This window comes from Oryx dammah, unplaced genomic scaffold, assembly GCF_014754425.2.
Source record: "Oryx dammah isolate SB20612 unplaced genomic scaffold, SCBI_Odam_1.1 HiC_scaffold_29, whole genome shotgun sequence".
NCBI lineage: Eukaryota > Metazoa > Chordata > Mammalia > Artiodactyla > Bovidae > Oryx > Oryx dammah.
In genome coordinates this window covers 27,376,941-27,400,362 of record NW_024070213.1, presented here as the reverse complement: position 1 = coordinate 27,400,362, position 23,422 = coordinate 27,376,941, and the positions used below count along the sequence as shown (strand labels likewise).

At 40.1% G+C, this 23,422-nt stretch overlaps 1 protein-coding gene across 3 annotated transcripts in view; it reads right to left on the bottom strand.

Annotated features, from left to right (window-relative positions):
- Nucleotides 1-23,422, bottom strand: part of PIK3C2G (phosphatidylinositol-4-phosphate 3-kinase catalytic subunit type 2 gamma) — a 466,126-nt gene that overhangs the window by 49,631 nt on the left and 393,073 nt on the right. For all 3 annotated transcript variants that reach the window (XM_040235274.1, XM_040235275.1, XM_040235276.1), the window contains one exon: nt 13,277-13,352. In XM_040235274.1, the coding sequence (XP_040091208.1) occupies nt 13,277-13,352 (76 nt within the window). The remainder of the gene's footprint in view (nt 1-13,276; nt 13,353-23,422) is intronic.

Genomic DNA, 23,422 nt, shown 5'->3' with positions numbered 1-23,422 from the left:
CTAATATTACATATGCTAAGATTTTTTATTGCTTGATTTGTTACACTTTAAGTGATATCTTTTGACACAGAGCTATTAGACATGAGGTAATTAGAGAAAGTCTTTTCTCATCTATTTTTCATCTTTTCCTTCCAATATCATCCACAAGCAACAGTCTGAAATAATCTTCTAATCACATGAGATTATATGAGATGTTATAGAAAAGGGTATATTTTAAAGCTTTCCAACCCCATGGACTGTAGGTGGCCAAGCTCCTCTGTACATGGGACTCTCCAGACAAGAATACTGAAGTAGGTTGCCATTCCCTTCCGCAGGGGATCAAACCCAGGTCTCCCATACTGTAGGCAGATTCTTGACTGTCTGAACCACCTTCCCATTGGGAAGCCTATCTAAAATAATCTTCTAATTAAAAATTTAAATAAAAAAATAAAATAAAAAATAAAAATATGAGATTATATGATATATTGTAGCAACATGTATATTTTAAAGTTTTCAGTGGAAAATTTCAAAAACAATATAAGTATTTACAAACAATCCTAACTACCCCTTCACCTCTTGTCCTTCCATATCAATAAAATTTAAATTCAAAACCTGGGTAACATGGACTTCCCCAGTGGCTTAGTGGTAAAGAATCTACCTGCCAATGGTGTAGACTTGGGTTTGATCCCCGGGTTGAGAAGGTCTCCTGGAATAGGAAATGGCAAACCACTCCAGTATTCTTGCCTGGGAAATCCCATGGACTCAGGAGCCTGGCGGCTACAGTCCAGGGAGGTTACAAAAAGTCGGCCATGACTGAGTGACTAAGCACACTTGCATGGGTAACATACTTCAACCTATAGATAATTGGTCTGGGCTTTGCCAGAACAAGCAGCTACAACATTAACCAGAGAGACCTTGCCATAGAGACTGTGTGGCTTCCTTTTAAATTAACATCTCAAAGGGAAAGTAGTGACGTAGGTAATGATTGAAAGTTCCTCTTTGTAATCATTTATAATTATCAATGGGATCTAAACATGCTCATTAATTCATCCTCTTAACTCTGGCAACTGTTGCCTTTGATCATATTCTAGTCCATTACCTACATTATTATTTCTGCATTGTGACAAAAATCTATCTTCTGTGTATCAGAGCTGTGTACTGGTGGAAGGTGGATAATTTTTATTTTTGTAGAAGTATTATTTGGCATGGTGGCTGTATTAATTTTTGGGGAGTACACAGAGTCTGTCATTAGAGAATTAAAGAATATACAAGATAAAATTCAGCAACTTTCTGGTTAGTGCCTTGGTTGAGTCTGGTGTCTATAATATTAAACATGATAATTTAACATATTTTTTTTCCCCCTGGTGATACTTCAGGAGAAATCTAGTGGTTGGGAAGCTTTAAAAATTCCTTGTGCTGGGATTTTTCCACATAAAATGGTGAATGTGAGAGAAGGAGCTTAAATTTGGATTTTGGTTTCTTCTCTCTTGTCCTTTTATTGTCAGTCATTTATTCAGGAATTCTTTATGGAGTATCTAGAGGAGACAAGGCACTTTGCTCAGCACTGGGTTTACAATGGTAAGCCAGATACACATGGCTTGTGTCTTCATGGATTTTTAGTCTACAGAGAAGTACATAGCATAGTTATCATTGCAATATGTGTTTTGAGGAAAAAAAAACATTATATAGGACTCTATAGTAAAGGCAATGAGATGAGATCTGAAGGATGCAAATAATGATGGGGAAGATGGAACAGGAATCAAGAAATCTAGGCAGAGAAAATTGCATCTGTGAGGTACTGAGGGTCTTGTCTTAGTTGAACAATTGGAAAAAGACAAGAGTCAAGATTGGGAAGGACCTGATATTTGACTGGAAAGGGAAATTGGTGGGTACCAGATTCTGCTGAGATGCAGCAGGAGAATTCTGATCTTTTCCCAAAGAGTTGGGCCAGCTACATACATAATTTGTGGGACTCATTGAAATAAAAATGCAAGGTGAAAATTCAGAGTTCTTGTCTACAAAAAACTTTATTAAGAATTTCAAGACAGTGACAACAGAATATTAAACCAAGTATAGGATTGTTCTAAGTACTATACTTTGTACGACTGCATAGGTTATAAGCCCAGGAAGTTGGCTCTGCCTAAAGGCAATGAGAAGCCAAGAAAAAGGGTTAACTAAAGGAGAGAGCATACTTGGTTGGCACTTTCGGTTTTTCTACCAAGGCATATTTAGTTAGTCAGTAATGGCAGAGGTAGGACTACAAATGATTACTAATCTGATCTTTACAAGTCTTGTGCCTAGATACATAGGTGTCCAGCTGTGCTGTGCTAAGTTACTGCAATCCACTCTCAGTTCCTTAGTTCAGTTCAGTTCAGTTCAGTCGCTCAGTCGTGTCTGACTCTTTGCAACCCCATGAATTGCAGCACATCAGGCCTCCCTGTCCATCACCATCTCCCGGAGTTCACTCAAACTCATGTCCATTGAGTCGGTGATGCCATCCAGCCATCTCATCTTCTGTCTTCCCCTTTTCCTCCTGCCCCCAATCCCTCCCAGCATCGGGGTCTTTACCAATGAGTCAGCTCTTCGCATGAGGTGGCCAAAGTACTGGAGCTTCAGCTTTAGCATCATTCCTTCCAAAGAACAACCAGGACTGATCTCCTTTAGAATGGACTGGTTGGATCTCCTTGCAGTCCAAGGGACTCTCAAGAGTCTTCTCCAACACCACAGTTCAAAGCATCAATTCTTCAGTGCTCAGCTTTCTTCACAGTCCAACTCTCACATCCATACATGACCACTGGAAAAACCATAGCCTTGACTAGATGGACCTTTGTTGGCAGAGTAATGTCTCTGCTTTTGAATATGCTATCTAGGTTGGTCATAACTTTTCTTCCAAGGAGTAAGTGTCTTTAATTTCATGGCTGCAGTCACCATCTGCAGTGATTTTGGAGCCCAAAAAGGTAAAGTCTGACACTGTTTCCACTATTTCCCCATCTATTTCCCATGAAGTGATGGGACCAGATGCCATGATCTTCGTTTTCTGAATGTTGAGCTTTAAGCCAACTTTTTCACTCTCCTCTTTCACTTTCATCAAGAGGCTTTTTAGTTCCTCTTCACTTTCTGCCATAAGGGTGGTGTCATCTGCAGTTCCTTAATAGGGGTAGTAAAATGGCGAAGTCTGGGATTTTTGCTTCAGGTCATCTTATTTAACCATTACTTTAATACACTGAATAAATTTTCCTCTAATTATTTAACAACTCAAAGTTTCAAATGACTGGCAAGAAGTGTCCTTAATAGTGTACTTCTTTTTTTGGAATCAGCTGATATTCTGTGACAAAAGTATTCAGAATTCAGAATAAGAAAGAGGAAATAATTTAAAGAATACAAAAAGGAACAACTTCCTGCTAATTCTTCTTTGTTTCAGTGATTTGCATATCTTGCTTAAAATATGCAGTCCTGCTGTTGTAACGTAATAGGCAGCTTGTCTTCAAAAATATTCAGAACCAAAACTTTTGTCCATTATCACTGACAAAAAAAGTCTTGAGTATCATATGATGTAGTAAGAAGTCCTGGGTGTTCTTTGGAAAGAATGATGCTAAAGCTGAAATTCCACTTTGGCCACCTCATGAGAAGAGTTGACTCATTGGAAAAGACTCTGATGCTGGGAGGGATTGGGGGCAGGATGAAAAGGGGAAGACAGAGGATGAGATGGCTGGATGGCATCACCGACTCAATGGACATGAGTTTGAGTGAACTCCGAGAATTGGTGATGGACAGGGAGGCCTGGCATGCTGCAACTCATGGGGTCCCAAAGAGTCGGACACGACTGAGTGACTGAACTGAACTGAAGAAGTAAGCAAACCAGAAAAAAAAGAATTCTGAAACAATCAAATTAGTTTTTACAATAAGAACCCTATTTTTTTTGTGTGTGTGTGTATGTACTTTAAAACACTTTATAGACAAATAATAATCACCAAAATAAAAAAAACTTGATAGTGACCCATAGTTTATGTTTTGAAACACAAAAAAAAGAATTTTCTTTAAGGGCTTTAATGACAAAATAGAGGCTACCTCATAGCTTTTTAAAAAAGTTTAGCTTCTCTAGAAATTGGCTACTTTCTTATTATTGGTTGTTTTAATCTGGTTAACTCAAGTTTAAAAATAATGATTGTAAAAATCTCCCCAGCTAATACTGTTTTTTTAGAGAATATTTATAAATTATAACAATCAGTTCAGTTCAGTTCAGTCACTCAGTCGTGACTGAGTTTTCATGAGTCAACTCTTCACATGAGGTGGCCAAAGTACTGGAGTTTCAGCTTCAGAGGGAGAGGGAGAGGGTGTGATGATTTGAGAGAATGGCATTGAAACATGTATAATAACATGTAAGAATCGAAATGCCAGTCTATGTCTGATGCAGGATTTGACACGCTTGGGGCTGACGCACGGGGATGACCCAGAGAGATGTTGTGGGGAGGGGGGTGGGAGGGGGGTTCATGTTTGGGAACGCATGTACACCTGTGGTGGATTCATGTCAATCTATGCCAAAACCAATACAGAATTGTAAAGTAAAAATTAAAAATAAATAAATTTAAAAAAAAAAAAAAAAAAAACAAAGAACACCCAGGGCTAATCTCCTTTAGGATGGGCTGGTTGGATCTCCTGCAGTCCAAGGGATTCTCAAGAGTCTTCTCCAACACCATAGTCCAAAAGCATCAATTCTTTGGTGATCAGCCTTCTTTATAGTCCAACTATCACATCCATGCATGACTACTGGGAAAACTATAGCCTTGACTAGATGGACCTTTGTTGGCAGAGTAATGTCTCTGCTTTTGAATATGCTGTCTAGGTTGGTCATAACTTTCCTTCCAAGGAGTAAGTGTCTTTTAATTTCATGGTTGCAGTCACTATCTAAAGTGACTTTGCAGCCCCCCCAAATAAAATCTGCCATTGCTTCCCCATCTATTTGCCATGAAGTGATGGGACTGGATTCTATGATCTTGGTTTTCTGAATTTCACTCTTCTCTTTCACTTTCATCAAGAGGCTCTTTAGTTCTTCTTTACTTTCTGCCATAAGGGTGGTTTCATCTGCATACCTGAGATTATTGATATTTCTCCCAGCAATCTTGATTCCAGCTTCTGCTTCTTCCAGCCCAGCGTTTTTTATGATGTACTCTGCATATAAATTAAATAAGCAGGGTGACAATATACAGCCTTGATGTACTCCTTTTCCTATCTGAAAGCAATCTGTTGTTCCATGTCCAGTTCTAACTGTTGCTTCCTGACCTGCATACAGATTTCTCAAGAGGCAGGTCAGGTGGTCTGATATTCCCATCTCTTTCAGAATTTTCCACAGTTTAATGTGATCCACACAGTCAAAGGCTTTGACATAGTCAATAAAATAGAAGTAGGTGTTTCTGGAACTCTCTTGCTTTTTTGATGATCCAGTGGATGTTAGCAATTTGATCTCTGGTTCCTCTGCCTTTTCTAAAACCAGCTTGAACATCTGGAAGTTCATGGTTCACGTATTGTTGAAGCCTGGTTTAGAGAATTTTGAGCATTAATTTACTAGAGTGTGAGATGAGTGAAATTGTATGGTAGCTTGAGCATTCTTTGACATTGTCTTTCTTTGGGATTGGAATGAAAAGTGACCTTTTCCAGTCCTGTGGCCATGCTGCATTTCCCAAATTTGCTGGCATATTGAGTACAGCACTTTCACAGCATCATCTTTCAGGACTTGAAACAACTCTACTGGAATTCCATCACCTCCACTAGCTTTGTTCATAGTTATGCTTTCTAGGGCCTACTTGACTTCACATTCCAGGATGTCTGGCTCTAGGTGAGTGATCACACCATCGTGGTTATCTGGGTCGTGAAGATCTTTTGTACAGTTCTGTATATTCTTGCCACCTCTTCTTAATATCATTGGCTTCTGTTAGGTCCCTACCATTTCTGTCTTTTATTGAGCCCATCTTTGCATGAAATGTTCCCTTAGTATCTCTAATTTTCTTGAAGAGATCTCTAGTCTTTCCCATTCTGTTGTTTTCCTCTATTTCTTTGCATTGATCACTGAGGAAGGCTTTCTTATCTCTCCTTGCTGTTCTTTGAAACTCTGCACTCAGATGCTTATATCTTTCCTTTTCTCCTTTCCTTTTCACTGCTCTTCTTTTCACAGCTATTTGTAGGGCCTCCTCAGACAGCCATTTTGCTCTTTTGCATTTCTTTTCCATGGGGATGGTATTGATCCCTGTCTCCTATACAAGGTCACGAACCTCAGTCCTTAGTTCATCAGGCACTCTGTCTATCAGATCTAGTCCCTTTAAATCTATTTCTCACTTCCACTATATAATTGTAAGGGATTTGATTTAGGTATTACCTGACTGGTCTAGTGATTTTCACTACTTTCTTCAATTTCTGTCTGAATTTGGTAATAAGGAGTTCATGATCTGAGCCACAGTCAGCTCCCGGTCTTGCTTTTGCTGACTGTATAGAGCTTCTCCATCTTTGGCTGCAAAGAATATAATCAATTGATTTCAGTGTTGACCATCTGGTGATGCCCATGTGTAGTCTTCTCTTGTGTTGTTGGAAGAGGGTGTTTGCTATGACCAGTGTGTTATCTTGGCAAAATGCTATTAGTCTTTGTCCTGCTTCATTTTGTACTCCAAGGCCAAATTTGCCTGTTACTCCAGGTGTTTCTTGACTTCCTACTTTTTCATTCCAGTCCCCTATAATGAAAAGGACATCTTTTTTGGGTAATAATTCTAGAAGGTCTTGTAGGTTTTCACAGAACCATTCAACTTCAGCTTCTTCAGCATTACTGGTCAGGGAATAGATTTGAATTACTGTAATATTGAATGGTTTGCCTTGGAAATGAACAGAGATCATTCTGTCCTTTTTGAGACTGCATCCAATTACTGCATTTCGGACTCTTTTGCTGACCATGATGGCTACTTGATTCCTTCTAAGGGATTTTTGTCCACAGTAGCAGATATAATGGTCATCTGAGATAAATTCACCCATTCCAGTCCATTCTTGTTTGCTGATTCCTAAAATGTTGATGTTCACTCTTGCCATCTGCTGTTTGACCACTGCCAATTTGCCTTGATTCATGGACCTAACATCCTGGTTCCTATGCAATATTGCTCTTTACAGCATTTGACCTTGCTTCCATCACCAGTCACATCCACAACTGGGTGTTGTTTTTGCTTTGGCTCTGTCTCTTCATTCTTTCTGGAGTTATTTCTCTACTCATCTCTGGTAGCATATTGGGCACCTACTGACCTGGGGAGTTCATCTTTCAGTGTCCTATCTTTTTGCCTTTTCATACTGTTATGGGGTTCTCAAGGCAAGAATACTGAAGGGGTTTGCCATTCCCTTCTCCAGTGGACCACATTTTGTCAGAACTCTCCACCATGACCTGCCCATCTTGGGTGGCCCTACAGGACATGGTTCATAGTTTCATTGAGTAAGACAAGGCTGTGGTCCATGAGATTAGATTGGTTAGTTTTTTGTGATTCTGGTTTTCAGTCTGTCTGCCCTCTGATGGAGAAGGATAAGAGGCTTATGGAAGCTTCCTAATGGGAGAGACTGACTGTGGGGAAAACGGGGTCTCATTCAGATGTGCGGGGCCATGCTCAATAAATCTTTAGTCCAATTTTCTGTTGATGGCTGGAGCTGTGTTCCCTTCCTGCTATTTCAGTTCAGTTCAGTTCAGTCGCTCAGTCGTGTCCTACTCTTTGCGACCCTATGAATCGCAGCATGCCAGGCCTCCCTGTCCATGACCAACTCCTGGAGTTCACTCAGATTCACGTCCATCGAGTCAGTGATGCCATCCAGCCATCTCATCCTCTGTCGTCCCCTTCTCCTCCTGCCCACAATCCCTCCCAGCATCAGAGATTTTCCAATGAGTCAACTCTTCTCATGAGGTGGCCAAAGTACTGGAGCTTCAGCTTTAGCATCATTCTTTCCAAAGAAATCCCAGGGCTAATCTCCTTCAGAATGGACTGGTTGGATCTCCTTGCAGTCCAAGGGACTCTCAAGAGTCTTCTCCAACACCACAGTTCAAAAGCATCAATTCTTCGGCGGTCAGCCTTCTTCACAGTCAACCTCTAACATCCATACATGACCACTGGAAAAACCATATCCTTGACTAGATGGACCTTAGTCACCAAAGTAACGTCTCTGGTCTTGAATATACTATCTAGGTTGGTCATAACTTTTCTTCCAAGGAGTAAGCGTCTTTTAATTTGATGGCTGCAATCACCATCTGCAGTGATTTTGGAGCCCCCCAAAATAAAGTCTGACACTGTTTCCACTGTTTCCCCATCTATTTCCCATGAAGTGATGGGACTGGATGCCATGATCTTCGTTTTCTGAATGTTGAGCTTTAGGCAACTTTTTCACTCTCCACTTTCACTTTCATCAAGAGGCTTTTTAGTTCCTCTTCACTTTCTGCCATAAGGGTGGTGTCATCTGCATATCTGAGGTTATTGATATGTCTCCATGGAAATCTTGATTCCATCTTGTGCTTATTCCAGTCCAGCGTTTCTCATGATGTACTCTGCATAGAAGTTAAAGAAGCAGGGTGACAATATACAGCCTTGACAGAGTCCTTTTCCTATTTGGAACCAGCCTGTTGTTCCATGTCCAGTTCTAACTGTTGCTTCCTGACCTGCATACAGATTTCTCAAGAGGCAGGTCGGGTGGTCTGGTATTCCCATCTCTTGAAGAATTTTCCACAGTTTATTGTGATCCACACAGTCAAAGGCTTTGGCATAGTCAATAAAGCTGAAATAGATGTTTTTCTGGAACTTTCTTGGTTTTTCCATGATCCAGTGGATGTTGGCAATTTGATCTCTGGTTCCTCTGCCTTTCCTAAAACCAGCTTGAACATCAGGAAGTTCACGGTTCACGTAATGCTGAAGCCTGGCTTGGAGAATTTTGAGCACTACTTTACTAGCATGTGAGATGAGTGCAACTGTGCAGTAGTTTGAGTATTCTTTGGCATTGCCTTTCTTTGGAATTGGAAAGAAAACTGACCTTTTCCAGTCCTGTGGCCACTGCTGAGTTTTCCAAACTTGCTGGCATATTGAGTGTAGCACTTTCACAGCATCATCTTTCAGGATTTGAAACAGCTCAACTGGAATTCCATCACCTCCACTAGCTTTGTTCATAGTGATGCTTTCTAAGGCCCACTTGACTTCACATTCCAGGATGTCTGGCTCTAGGCGAGTGATCACATCATCATGATCATCTGGGTCGTGAAGATCTTTTTTGTACAGTTCTGTGTATTGTTGCCACCTCTTCTTAATATCTTCTGCTTCTGTTAGGTCCATGCAATTTCTGTCCTTTATCGAGCCCATCTTTGCATGAAATGTTCCCTTGGTATCTCTAATTTTCTTGAAGAGATCTCTAGTCTTTCCCGTTCTGTTGTTTTCCTCTATTTCTTTGCATTGATTGCTGAAGAAGGCTTTCTTACCTCTTCTTGCTATTCTTTGGAACTCTGCATTCAGATGCTTATATCTTTCCTTTTCTCCTTTGCTTTTCACTGCTCTACTTTTCACAACTATTTGTAAGGCCTCCTCAGACAGCCATTTTGCTTGTTTGCATTTCTTTTCCATGGGGATGGTCTTGATCCCTGTCTCCTGTACAATGTCACAAACCTCATTCCATAGTTCATCAGGCACTGTATCTATCTATCAGATCTAGGCCCCTAAATATATTTCTCATTTCTGCTGTATAATCATAAGAGATTTGATTTAGGTCATACCTGAATGGTCTAGTGGTTTTCCCTACTTTCTTCAATTTCAGTCTGAATTTGGTAATAAGGAGTTCATGAACTGAGCCGCAGTCAGCTCCCAGTCTTGTTTTTGCTGACTGTATAGAGCTTCTCCATTTTTGGCTGCAAAGAATATAATCAATCTGATTTCGGTGTTGACCATCTGGTGATATCCATGTGTAGAGTCTTCTCTTGTGTTGTTGGAAGAGGGTGTTTGCTATGACCAGTGCATTTTCTTGGCAAAACTCTATTAGTCTTTGTCCTGCTTCATTTTGTACTCCAAGGCCAAATTTGCCTGTTAGTCTAGGTGTTTCTTGACTTCCTACACTTGCATTCCAGTCCCTTATAATGAAAAGGACATGCTTTTTGGGTGTTAGTTCTACAAGGTCTTGTAGGTCTTCATAGAACTGTTCAACTTCAGCTTCTTCAGCATAACTGGTTGGGGCATAGACTTGGATTTCTGTGATATTGAATGGTTTGCCTTGGAAACGAACAGAGATCATTCTGTCGTTTTTGAGATTGCATCCAAGAATTGCATTTTGGACTCTTTTGCTAACCATGATGGCTACTCCATTTCTTCTGAGGGATTCCTGCCCGCAGTAGTAGATATAATGGTCATCTGAGTTAAATTCACCCATTCCAGTCTATTTTAGTTCGCTGATTCCTAGACTGTTGACGTTCACTCTTGCCATCTCTTGTTTGACCACTTTCAATTTGCCTTGATTCATGGACCTGACACTCCAGGTTCCTATGCAATATTGCTCTTTACAGCATCAGACTTTGTTTCTATCACCAGTCACATCCACATCTGTGTATTGTTTTTGCTTTGGCTCCATCCCTTTTTCTTTCTGGAGTTATTTCTCCACTGATCTCCATTAGCATATTGGACACCTACTGACCTGTGGAGTTCCTCTTTCAGTATCGTATTATTTTGCCTTTTCATACTGTTCATGGGGTTCTCAAGGCAAGAATACTGAAGTGGTTTGCCATTCCCTTCTCCAGTGGACCATATTCTGTCAGACCTCTCCACCATGACCTGCCCATCTTGGGTTGCCCCGCGGGCATGGCTTGGTTTCATTGCGTTAGACAAGGCTGTGGTCCTAGTGTGATTAGATTGACTAGTTTTCTGTGAGTATGGTTTCAGTGTGTCTGCCTTCTGATGCCCTCTTGCAACACCTACCATCTTACTTGGGTTTCTCTTACCTTGGGCGTGGGTTATCTCTTCATGGCTGCTCCAGCAAAGCGCAGCCGCTGCTCCTTATCTTGGACGAAGGGTATCTCCTCACTGCCGCCCTTCCTGACCTTCAACGTGGGATAGCTCCTCTAGGTCCTCCTGTGCCAGCGCAGCCACCGCTCCTTGGACGTCGGTTGATCTTCCTGGCCGCCGTCCCTGGCCTTGGATGCGGGGTGCCTCCTCCCAGCCCCCGACCCTGGCCTCATATGCAGGGTGGCTCCTCCAAACCGTTGCCCCTGACCTCGGACGCGGGGTGGCTCCTCCCGGCCCCCGACCCTGGCCTCATCCGCGGGGTGGCTCCTCCCGGCCCCCGACCCTGGCCTCATCCACGGGGTGGCTCCTCCCGGCCTCCGACCCTGGCCTCATCCGCGGGGTGGCTCCTCCTGGCCGTTCCCGCACCGTCGCAGCCTGGCACTCTCGGCCGCCACCCCTGACCTCGGACATGAGGTAGTTCCTCTTGGCCGCACTGAGTGCGCCGGCCGTCTCAGCCGCAGTTGGGGCCAAACTATGGTGGAGGTAATGAAGATAATGGTGATCTCCTTCAAAAGATCCCATGCAAACACTGCTACACTCAGTGCCCCCAGCCCTGCAGCAGGCTACCACCAAGCCATGCCTCTGCTAGACACTCCTGGACACTCACAAGCAAATCTGGGTCAGTCTCTTGAGGGGTCACTGCTCCTTTCTCCTGGGTCCTGGTGTACAAGCTTATGTTTGTGCCCTCCAAGAGTCGAGTCCCCAGTCCTGTGTAAGTTCTGGCAGCTCTGTGGTGGGGTTAATGGTGACCTCCTCCAAGAGGGCTTATGCCATACCCAAGTCTGCTGCCCCAGAGCCCCTGTCCTAGTGGCAGGCCACTGCTGACCCGCACCTCCACAGGAGACACTCAGACACAGTTCTGTCTCAGTCTCTAAAAATATTTTATTTTGTGGACATCATTCTTTTTTAGATACATGCTATGAAATGTAAGAAATTACCTTACTCAATACTGTTTATGGTTTAATTATAAAAGCAAAGCATCTTAGAGGATAACATTACTTACATGAATAAAATGTGGGGGCAATAAAAGTGATTTAATTATCATATATTAATTTAGGATTTGTTAGTATAGAGCAGTGCATAATGGGGAAGTGAGTGCTTGACTGAAAGTTACTTTTGGCCTAACAAGAGAAACAAGGCAGACACAAAAATAAATATGTAACAGTAAACAATCACACTCTAAGACCTGATCTGGCTATAGAGAAGTGTACACATAAGGGGTAAGTAACTAGGATATCAGTACAGAGAGAGGTGATGAGCCGATGGGCCTAATTTTAAAGGTAGAGAATACAAAGGTGGATGTGGACAAAAGGAAGACTGGGAGTTGCAAAGGGAAGTTTGGGGTGGGGGTGGGGGTGAGGTCTAGCCAATTATGAGTTTGCAAATCTTGTGTGAGATAAAAACCAGTATCAGTATTAGATGGCCACTGGCAATGGAATTACTTTAAAGAATGCTTTAGATTGATAGGATATTTAAAAAGTCTTTGCCAATCTAGGTGAGATGATTGAAAAATTAATTAGAATTAACACACATTTGGCATAGAATAGGGTAGATAATTGTGCTGGGCTAGTTTAGGATCCTGATAATAAGACTTCATGAAGGAGGTGGAATAATTATTGAGCTTTAAAAGATAACTATGAAACTGCTAGATAATTCATGGTCATTATTATCGCCCAATATTTATTTTTGTTGTTTTCTGAGATGTTGAGTAAACTGTAAGATTTACATGCAGGGGAAACAAGGAGCTCTCTCTCTGAAATGCAATTCCACCTCAAAGCACAGTTAACTGAAGTAAGTTAATAGTGGGATAGCATGGAATTATTATAATTAGACAAACACATCTGGGTTTAATTTAACTCGATAAACATATTCTAAGGGGTTAAAAAGCTTTGAAAATGGATTGAAAAGACTATGAAAGCCTTATTGTTAAAAATTTTTTAATTTGAAAATTAACAAAATATAGTTCTGATTTTTTATACAATTGAAACTCAATAGTTGTACATACATGCTCAGTTGTGTCTGAATCTGTGACCCCATGGCCTGTAGCCCACCAGGCTCTTTTGTCCATAGGGATTCTTCAGGCAAAAATACTGGAGTGGGTTGCCATTTCCTCCTCCAGGGGATCTTCCCAATCCAGGAATTGAACCTAGGTCTCCTGAACTGGCAGGCAGATTCTTTACCACTAAGCCACTGGGGAAGCCTCACAATTATATTGAAACTCAATAATTGTACATGGTAATAATGATAAAATTACTTGCCTAGGCCCACAGCTGATGATTCTTTCACTGCTTGTTCCACGGGCTCAGAGAGGAAAAAGCTAAGTACACAATCACTCTGAAAAATAAGACAAAATATATTTTTTCATTTCATACATTTATCATTCCTGTTTCTTAGTCTCTGAAAACATTGACCCACATATAGAATATTTATATATGCCTGTTTTATTTATAGATTCCATAAATAGGCAAAATATACTAGGAAGTCGATTAAGTCAATGCTGTAATTTTTCACTAAATTAAGCTAATCTCTCATGAGATTAGAATCTGGCTATTTTATATTTCTTTAAGAGCCTCAGGTGTACACTGCTTTTAGAGCTCACCACAATGTTTACATTCTTGAACTTTACAATTATGCATCAATCTCGCATGTCCTTTTTCTAGAAAATGTGTACTGTTGGACAAAGCTTTTGGAGAAAAATTACTCTCAGTAGGACACAGACACTCAGTGAAAAACCATTGCTCTTCTGAGTTCAGTTCTAGAAATGCTCACTAAGCTCTAAGCATTATGGAATGTTAGGGGATATTTAGAAAAAGAAAGATGCAAAAGGTGACCTCTGTATTAGAACACAATCTGAGAAAAAAAAAAAAATAGAACACAATCTGATTAGTGGAGGAAACATTGTATGGAATGCTTCAGCAGAAATTCTAGTTCTGTGTAATTTTACTACAAAGATGTGAGTGTGCTTATCTTTTAAACTGAGATGATCACAAACAAACTGACATTTAACCTGGACTCCAATTAAATGGGCTAACTGATGAATCAGAATAACTTGTCCTTAGTGACATTGACAGGCATTTTGTTTTAAGCCATTATATTGACACATATTTTTTTTCCACAGAAGGTACATCTATATTTATTTATTTTTATAATATAAATGTATTTATTGTTTTAAGCAAAGCAGCCTTTCCTATATTTTTATCTGCAGGGCACCACTATATAACTGATTATTGCTTTTGACTATCATAGTTCAGTTCAGTTCATTTCAGTCACTCAGTCGTGTCCAAATCTTTGCGACCCCATGAATCATAGCATGCCAGGCCTCCCTGTCCATCACCAACTCCCAGAGTTCACTCAAACTCATGTCCATCGAGTCGGCGATGCCATCCAGCCATCTCACCCTCTGTCGTCCCCTTCTCCTTCTGCCCCCAATCCCTCCCAGCATCAAGGTCTTTTCCAATGAGTCAACTTTTCGCATGAGGTGGCCAAAGTATTGGAGTTTCAGCTTTAGCTTCAGTCCCTCCAATGAACACCCAGGACTGATCTCCTTCAGAATGGACTGGTTGGATCTTCTTGCAGTCCAAGGGACTCTCAAGAGTCTTCTCCAACACCACAGTCCAAAGGCATCAATTCTTCGGCGCTCAGCTTTCTTCACTGTCCAACTCTCACATTCATACATGACCACTGGAAAAATCATAGCCTTGACTAGATGGCCCTTTGTTGGCAAAGTAATATCTCTGCTTTTCAATATGCTATCTAGGTTGGTCATAACTTTCCTTCCAAGGAGTAAGCTGATGCCATATTAGCTGCAAAGCTGCCTGACATTCTCCATTCTCCCCAGGTAGCCTTGTTCTGTAAAATGGCTCTTTCTACCTTTTCCGGAAACTTAAGCTTCCAATTCTGACTCCTTTCCTGGTGATTTTGTCTGCACTCTAGAGAAAAACAAAAGGCAGATGGAGATTTCTGAATTTCCTGCTGAAAAATCTACAGATGCACAAAGTCATATTTTCTCTTTTCTTCCTTCTCCAAGGGAAGAGCTGTCTCTCTTCCCATCTATTCTAAGTTGAATTGCACCCTCCCCCCGAATGTTGAAATCCTAACCCACAGTAGCTCAGAACGTGAACTTCTTTGGAAATAAGGTAACTGTAGATATAATTATTGGAGAACGAAATGACAACCCACTCCAGTATTCTTGCCTGGAGAATCCCAGAGGTGGGGGAGTCTGGTGGGCTGCCATCTATGGGGTCACACAGAGTCGGACACGACTGAAGCGAGTTAGCAGCAGATATAATTAGTTAAGTTAGGATGAGGTCATATGATGGAGGGTGGACCTCTCATCTGATATGACTGGTGTCTTTATAAAAAAGGGAAATTTAGACATATCTCATGCTGCAAAGATGGTGTGGAGAGACAGGGAGGAGATGGCCATCTATCATTTACAATCCATGGTGAGAGCCTGGCATAGATTCTTCCTTTACTCCTGTCAGAAGAAATCAACCCTGTGACACCTTGATTTCAGGTGTTCATTCATAGCTTCAAGAACTGTGGTGCAATGCATTTCTGTTGTTTTAAGTCACCCAGTGTATGATACTTTGTTGTGGCAGCCCTTGCAAACTAAAACGCCATTGAATGCGGCTCATGTCCTTCAGTGTCCCAGATTCTATACCTTTCTCCTCAAGAACCTTGTAGAATATCCCAGTCTATAGTCTTTTTCTTCCTTCCTCCTTTCCCTCCCTCCTTCTCTCTCATTCTTGCTTTCTTCCTTCCTTCCTCTTCCGTTCCTCCTTCTTTCTTTCTCTCCCTCAAGAATCAAGTATGGCCATTTCCCTTCATTTTACAACCATATTTTTCTTTTTATGATGTTTACTTTTCTGTCCATTTTATTAATAGCATCTTATTTAAAAGTAGGGCTTCCCTGGTGGCTAGGAGGTTAAAGCCTCTGCCTGCAATGCAGGAGACCTGGGTTCGATCCCTGGGTCAGGAAGATCCCCTGGAGAAGGAAATGGCAACCCACTCCAGTATTCTTGCCTGGAGAATCCCATGGTTGGAGGATCTTGGTGGGCTACAGTCCACGGGGTCACAAAGAGTCGGACACGGCTGAGCGACTTAACTTTATTTAAAAGTAACTGCAAGGGTGGCCACAGTATACATAAAGCATGAAAAGACTGTAGCCCTAACAGTTATTCCTAGAGAAATTTTTCCTTCACCATTTCCATTCTTTCCAAGTTTTTATTCCAGAAAGAGAGAGAAGGACGATTAATATGTCCATAAGGAATAATTGCCATCACAATATTAACTTGGACAAAAACATTAAGGACCCAATTTAGCTGGTACCATCTTATTTTTCCTGGGGTTCCCTTGTGGTTCAGCTGGTAAAGAATCCACCTGCAATGCAGGAGACCTGGCCTGGAGAATTCCATGGACTGTACAGTCCATGGGGTCGCAAAGAGTTAGAGACAACTGAGTGACTTTCAGTTTCAGTTTTCAGTATCCTATTTTCCCACTAGACAAGTTTAAAAAAAAGTCAAAGTTTTCTCAGTGTGGAAGCGTAGGACAGCTTTTACACTGACATGCTACCCCAGATGAGTTATAAAATTTCTCAGACCATGCAAAGTATACTCGTACAAAAACAATTTCTTGTCATTAATGCCCCTTTCAAGTCCTGTTATTTTTCTCCTCTTTGACACAAACTTACAGGAAGAGCTGTCAGTACTCACACTGATTCCACTTCAACTTCCTCTCACCTTATCATCTACCACACTCAGGTTTCTGTCATTAATCGAACTTTGAAAATGCTCTTACCATCATTTCTCTTGTTTAAGGTCATTCCCCCCCCCCAAATCAATCCAATGGAGATTTTCTTGGTCCTTTATATATATATATATAGCTACTCCATTTTTAGTGAAAAATTCTCTTTCACTTGCTTTCTTGTTCTCCCAGTTTTTCTTCCATTTGTCCTGCCATCTCTTCTTACACCTTTTATTCAGGCTCCTTTTCATTTTGCTTATAACTTCAGTTCTGGTGTCCTTCACTTCTAGGCTCATTTCTCTCGTTGTTCTAACATGTTCTTTCTGGGTAATGTTATCCCCTTTGGTGGCTTCTATATTCCCTGGTGGTCCAGGGGTAAGACTCTGAACTCCCGACGCAGGGAACCCAGGTTTGATAACTGGTCAAGGAACTAGGTCCCACATGGTGCAGCTGAGAGTTCACAAGCCACAACTAAGACCCGGAGTAGCCAAATAAATAAATGAATAAATACAAAAACATTTTTTAAAATAGACATTATAATGATTTGCAGATCTACAGTTTTATCTCCATTCTGTCTCTTGAGCCTCAGCCCTCTACTTCACTACATCGAAATATCTTTTTATTGGCTTCCTTGACTATTCTAAAGATAATTAAAACCCCCAAAGTACACAACTAAATGCATTTTCTTTTCCCTTGATTTGCTACTTCTTCCTGTGCATGCATGCTCAGTCACTAAGTAGTGTCTGACTCTTTGCAACCCTATGGACTGTAGCCCGCAGGGCTCCTCTGTCCATGGGATTTTTCAGGCAAGAATACCAGAGTGGGTTGCCATATCCTTCTCCAGAGGATCTTTCTGACCCAGGGATCAAGCCCACATCTCCCATATCTCCTGCACTGTAGGCAGATGCTTTACCACTGTGCCACCACTATACTGAACTGTATTTCCTCATGCTCTCTCACCTTTTCTACATGTTCCTTTCTCCATCCTTTCCACCTCTATCCACCCACTTGCCCAAGCTTTATCACATTTTCTTTTCTCTACTCATTTAGGCTAGTCAGTGTGATATCAAGAGCAGAGATCATTTATTCACTCATATCTAATAGAGTAGTTTTACTCAATAAATATTTATTAATAAAAATGGAGATCTGACCAGATATAGAATACATTGGTCTTCTAATGGAAATATTTTTAATCTGTGTAGCAGTTTTATGCATCATTATAAACTAGTTGATTAGCAATTTTGATCTCTACATGTTGATCTCTTGTGAACTTCTTTAATAATCTATCTTCAAGAAATATATCCATATTCAGAGAGCTGACCAAATCAAGTTTTTTAGTTTGAGAGTCTGAAGTCAAATTTCAGGCCATGCAGAATTTGTGGAAGGAAATCTGACCTTCCTTGGTTTTTGCCAACCAGTCAGTTATTCTCATTTTGGCAACATTTTGACCTCACCTCCTAATGGTTATTAAACTTCAGTAGTAGGCAGAATATCTCCCCAGTTAGTGTCTGAAATGTCACCACTAGCTAATTATTCCCTTGTGTTTACACTGTCATATCCTTGAAACCCTCATTTGTAATTCCAGGTGTGGGTGACATGCTTAACGCTAATTTCTTCTTGTGGTAAGATGGTTTTCACTCAATGAGAAACATGATTCAGTGTCAATGGAAGAGAAAAAAATCAATAAAAATGATGCTAGGATAGGAAAATTAATATTACTGGATTTCAAAATAATTAATTTTTTTCTCATATTTGACTTTACTTGTGCACATGTATCCCACAGCTTTTTAGCACATTGCACTACTGGAGAGTTTGGAGAATTATCAAAATGTTAGTGCTATAATTGCTTTCACTGATAACCTGAACCAGTGTTTTCAGTTGAGTTTGTACTGACCACCAGGCAGTGTGGCTATCTTTAGTCGTGTAGACTGAGAAATTCTATGGGTGCCTTCTTTACATTGACTATAGATATACTTCTAGTCTGCAGAGCTCTCCAAATGTAGAGCTGCCAGATATAATAAATAAAAACAGATGATGCATGGGACTTCCTTAGTGGTCCAGTGGCTAAATCTCTGCTCCCAGTGCAGGGGAGCTGGATTCTATCCTTGGTCAAGGAATTAGATTCCACATGCTACAATTAAAATATTCCTGCATGCCACAATGAAAATTGAAGATCCTGCATGCTGCAACTAGGACCTGGCACAGCCAGATCAATCAATCAATATTTTTTTAATATATATTTTTAGAAAAGATGATGTCCATGCAATATTTACAATGTGAAAAGTGGAAGTGTTAGTCACTCAGCTATGTCCAACTCTTTGCAATCCCCTGGATTGTAGCCAGACATACTCTTTTATCCATGGGATTCTCCAGGCAAGGACACTGGAGTAGGTTGCCATGCCCTTCCCCAAGGAATCTTCCTGACCCAGGGACAGAACCTGGGTCTCCCACATTGCAGGCAGATTCTTTGCCATCTGAGCCAGAAATTTATTTATCTCATATTCAGATTTAACTGGGCAGCCTGCATTTTGTCTAGCTACCCTACAGTGTAAGATGCTTAAAAATGTGTGGGCACACTTTTGGTTATCTCAATGACTAAAGAGTACAATTGGCAATTAATGAATAAGACTACTTATTCTAAATATCCTGACATACCTACAATATTCTCCCATCATAAAGAATGTTACTTTTATGTTTAATTCTTCAAATAGTAATCGTTTTCCAGAGGAAAAACTCTGCTTCATTCTAGAAATGAGAAAACTGAATATCAGAACTCATAAGGGGTTGGCTGATTAAAATTAGTATAAAAAAGAATGTAGAGTATAATTGGTATGCCTGGGCTCAACTGTGTTACCACTGCCAATGACCTATAGACATGAAGGATACCTAGGGGGAGAGGTGTGCCTACAGAGAGTTTTGCAGGAATCCTAGGGCACTCTAATCTTTTGCACAGGAGTAAAGCAACTGGGACATATTGATGAGTTATAAACAAAAATATGATGTTATTTTCAGAAAAATAATTTTATACTTATATACTATATATTCTGGAGAAAGAGGTGGCAACCCACTCCAGTATTTCTGTCTGGAAAATTCCATGGACAGAGGAGCCTGGCGAGCTACAGTCAACGAGTCGGACATGACTGAGCAACTAACACACACAATATACTTATATGCCATAAATATATTTCTAAGATATTTCTTAGAAAGTTTACAGTGCAGCATTGTGGAGGAAAGGAAAAACAGAAGCCAGACTTAGAGAATGTCATCAGCAAAATCCCTTGTAAACTCAACACATTCTATTCTCCAAGTATTCCATTCTGCTTTCCTTGTAAGTTTCTGAAATGATGGTAGTGCTGTCTCACATTTCTCTTTATAACCACCCTGGTCCTGGTGAGGGGGTAGTTCTCCTCCTTGCATCTGCTTGCTCTTCTAATCTCCACACTTGCTTCCTATCTAAAAATGCCCTGCTTTGAATATCCATGTCTACTACACAGCCCTCTCCCTCTTGTTTCACTTGTCTACTGACCTCTAGATCACTGGCCTTTATTCCAAAAACATTTAAAATCCTGGAACATTGTCATTTTCTCCAATAGTACCAGTCACAATTCACACTTATGTTTTTTTTTTTTACTTTCTTTCTTTCTTTCTTTCCAATTACTTTACAATATTGTAGTGGGTTTTGCCATACGTTGACATGAATCAGCCATTTAATATTGACACAAAACATCCTTTAAAAAAAAATTCATTTCATCCAGTAATCTTATTCTGCATCTCACTCCATCACTCACTTTTGTTCTCTTGATCTTATCTTGATCAATGACTGAAGCTCTTCCATTGTCTTTATTTCTAGCCTCTGAGGCTACAACACCCATTCCCTCCTTTTCAGTTCACTTCCTCTAGTTATATAACTCAAACAATCTGTTGACCTTTACACTGAACTTAACCCCTCTCATATTCTCATGTCCTTCCTTGGCCAATATGGATCTCATGGTCAATACTTATAATAACTCTCTTGCATACTTCCTTCAACTCTTTCGACCCTTTCTCCCTTTTCTCTGGTTACTCTCTGCCAACTCTGCAACTGTAACAGGCCTGAAAATGTTGCTGAAGAAATTCACTCACCCATGCTTACTGATCTTACTGTCACTTCATGCCCGTTACCATCGAATTGGCATTCAAGATTTTCTGGCAATTTTACACATATCACTATCCCATTTACTCTTCCATTCACCTATAGGACTATTTAATGTCTTTTTTAAAATGTAAATTTATTTACTTTAATTGGAGGTTAATTACTTTACAATATTGTATTGGTTTTGCCATACATCAATATGAATCTGCCACAGGTATACACGTGTTCCCCATCCTGAACCCCCCTCCCTCCTCCCTCTCTGTACCATCCCTCTGGGTCGTCTCAGTGCACCAGCCCCAAGCATCCAGTATCATGCATTAAACCTGGACTGGTGACTCACTCCATATATGATATTATACATGTTTCAATGCCATTTTCCCAAATCATCCCACCCTCTCCCTCTCCCACAGAGTCCAAAAGACTGTTCTATACATGTGTGTCTCTTTTGCTGTCTCGCATACAGGGTTATCGTTACCATCTTTCTAACTCCTCAAAATGCGACCATGCTTTCTCCCTCTTTCAATCTTCTTGTTGATAGAAAAAACAGCAGCAGAGAGGAATTTTTATAAGCTCCCAACATCTGTCATCTTACTGTACCTCTGCTATTTTGTCTGCTACATAGGTGGACTGCCTGAGCTCTAATTTGAGACTGATTTGGGCACCAGATAGCATGCCTTCTTCTCTACTTTAGGTCATCACTCTCATATCTGACTACATGCATCACCAATTTTTGATTCTTTAGTGGATTTTCCTACCAGCTTATACATATCATTCATTTCAAAAAAAAAAATATTGACTTACATTTCCCTGCACACTATTTCCTCCCCTCCTCCTTTGCCCTCCCCCCTCTTCATCCTTAGAGCAAAGATTCTGCAAGGATTGTTTTCTTCTTTCTCTTTTACATTCTCTTTTGAGCCCACTTTAGTCAGGTTTTTGTTCCCAGCACTCTCATCAAACTGACTTGGTAAATTCACCAAAGATATCCATTTTGCTAATCCAGTGGTCAGTTCTCAATGTTTGACCTATCAGTAGCATCTGAAACAGCATGTCATTCCTTCTTCTTTGAAATATTTCCTTCTCTTGGATTCCAGGCACCAGATTTCTTCAGTTTCCAACAGATTGCTTTTTCTCAGTCTCTTAGATTGATTCTCTTTCATCATCTCAAATTTCAAAATTGGTGTGCTATATGGTCTCATCCTCAGACCTCTTCTCTTTAATACTTACATTTTCACCCTAAGTAATATTCAGTCTCATGGCAAGAAAAACCAATTATTAGCTGAAACTTCAATATTTATATTTCCAGTCTCTCTTTTCCCCTCAACTCAAAACAGTCAATTTTCCACTTGACATCTCTACTTAGAAGCCTCATAAGCAACTCAGTATATTTTGATCCAAACTCCTGAAAACCCTCACTCCCCACTGCTTCTCCTGTAGTTTTATCCATCACAGCAAACATTCAACCAATGCAAGATTGTATGGCCATAAAAGTGGGTTGTTGGCCTGCATTTATCCTGATTAATCAGTTCATGTGCCCTAACAGTTGTTGAGTATTTGGAACATCCCTCCTATGTAAAACATTATATACTTGGTGAATAAATTAATACATGGTTGGTATTTATCTTAAATGACTTTAAAGTTATTGAACTTTGATATCAGTGATCCAGGTAAATGCACTAAGCTCTATTAAATACTCTATGAGGTTATACATATTTTTTCTTTGCTAAAGTAGATGTTTATTTAACTAATATAGGATTCTTAATGTCTAATAATGTGTCTTTAAATTAGAAATTCAGTCAGTAAAAAATAAATGTAAAAGCCAACTGAGCAATTGTAAATCAAAATCTGCATCAGCTTATATTTCAAACTCAGAGCTCATATTAATTGTTTGTTTACCAATTATATTATTAAGTCATTTGTAATTTAAAATAATTGATTTTTGAAAGAGTTGATCAATTCAAAGTCACCGAAAACCTAAGTGTTTTTCTAATATCATATGAATATATTCTTGTTCTCAAAGATGACAGAGAATTAAATCCTTGCAAACATCAGAAGTAATGTAATATGACACTGAGATCAATTTTTTCTTTCTTTAAAATAACACATTGAGAATTCCCATTTATTAACCGGTCAGCCAACATCTAGAACTGACTGCAAGATTTAGTTTCAGCAAGTTAAAACAATAAACTAAATCCATCTCTTTCAAACGCCATGAAGCACTGTAAAAATGTGAATTTAAAAATGAATTCCCTTAAGAGTTTTAAATCAAAGTTGAACAGTAATTATATTTTATTGCTTTTTTCATAGAGCAGCTTGTCAGAATGTCCAGTCTTTAATGTAGTTCAACCCACTATATTTGTATTGGAGTTACATGGAAGAATGGCACTTTGAAAAATAGTGAACTTCTAAGGAATCTTTTATAATCCTGGCTCTAAAATGTCATCAGCATTTTTCTAGACTCTGAAAAATAATCTTAGTTTTTACTGATGATACACATATGACATTTATCCTGCCTGCATCGTAATCTCAG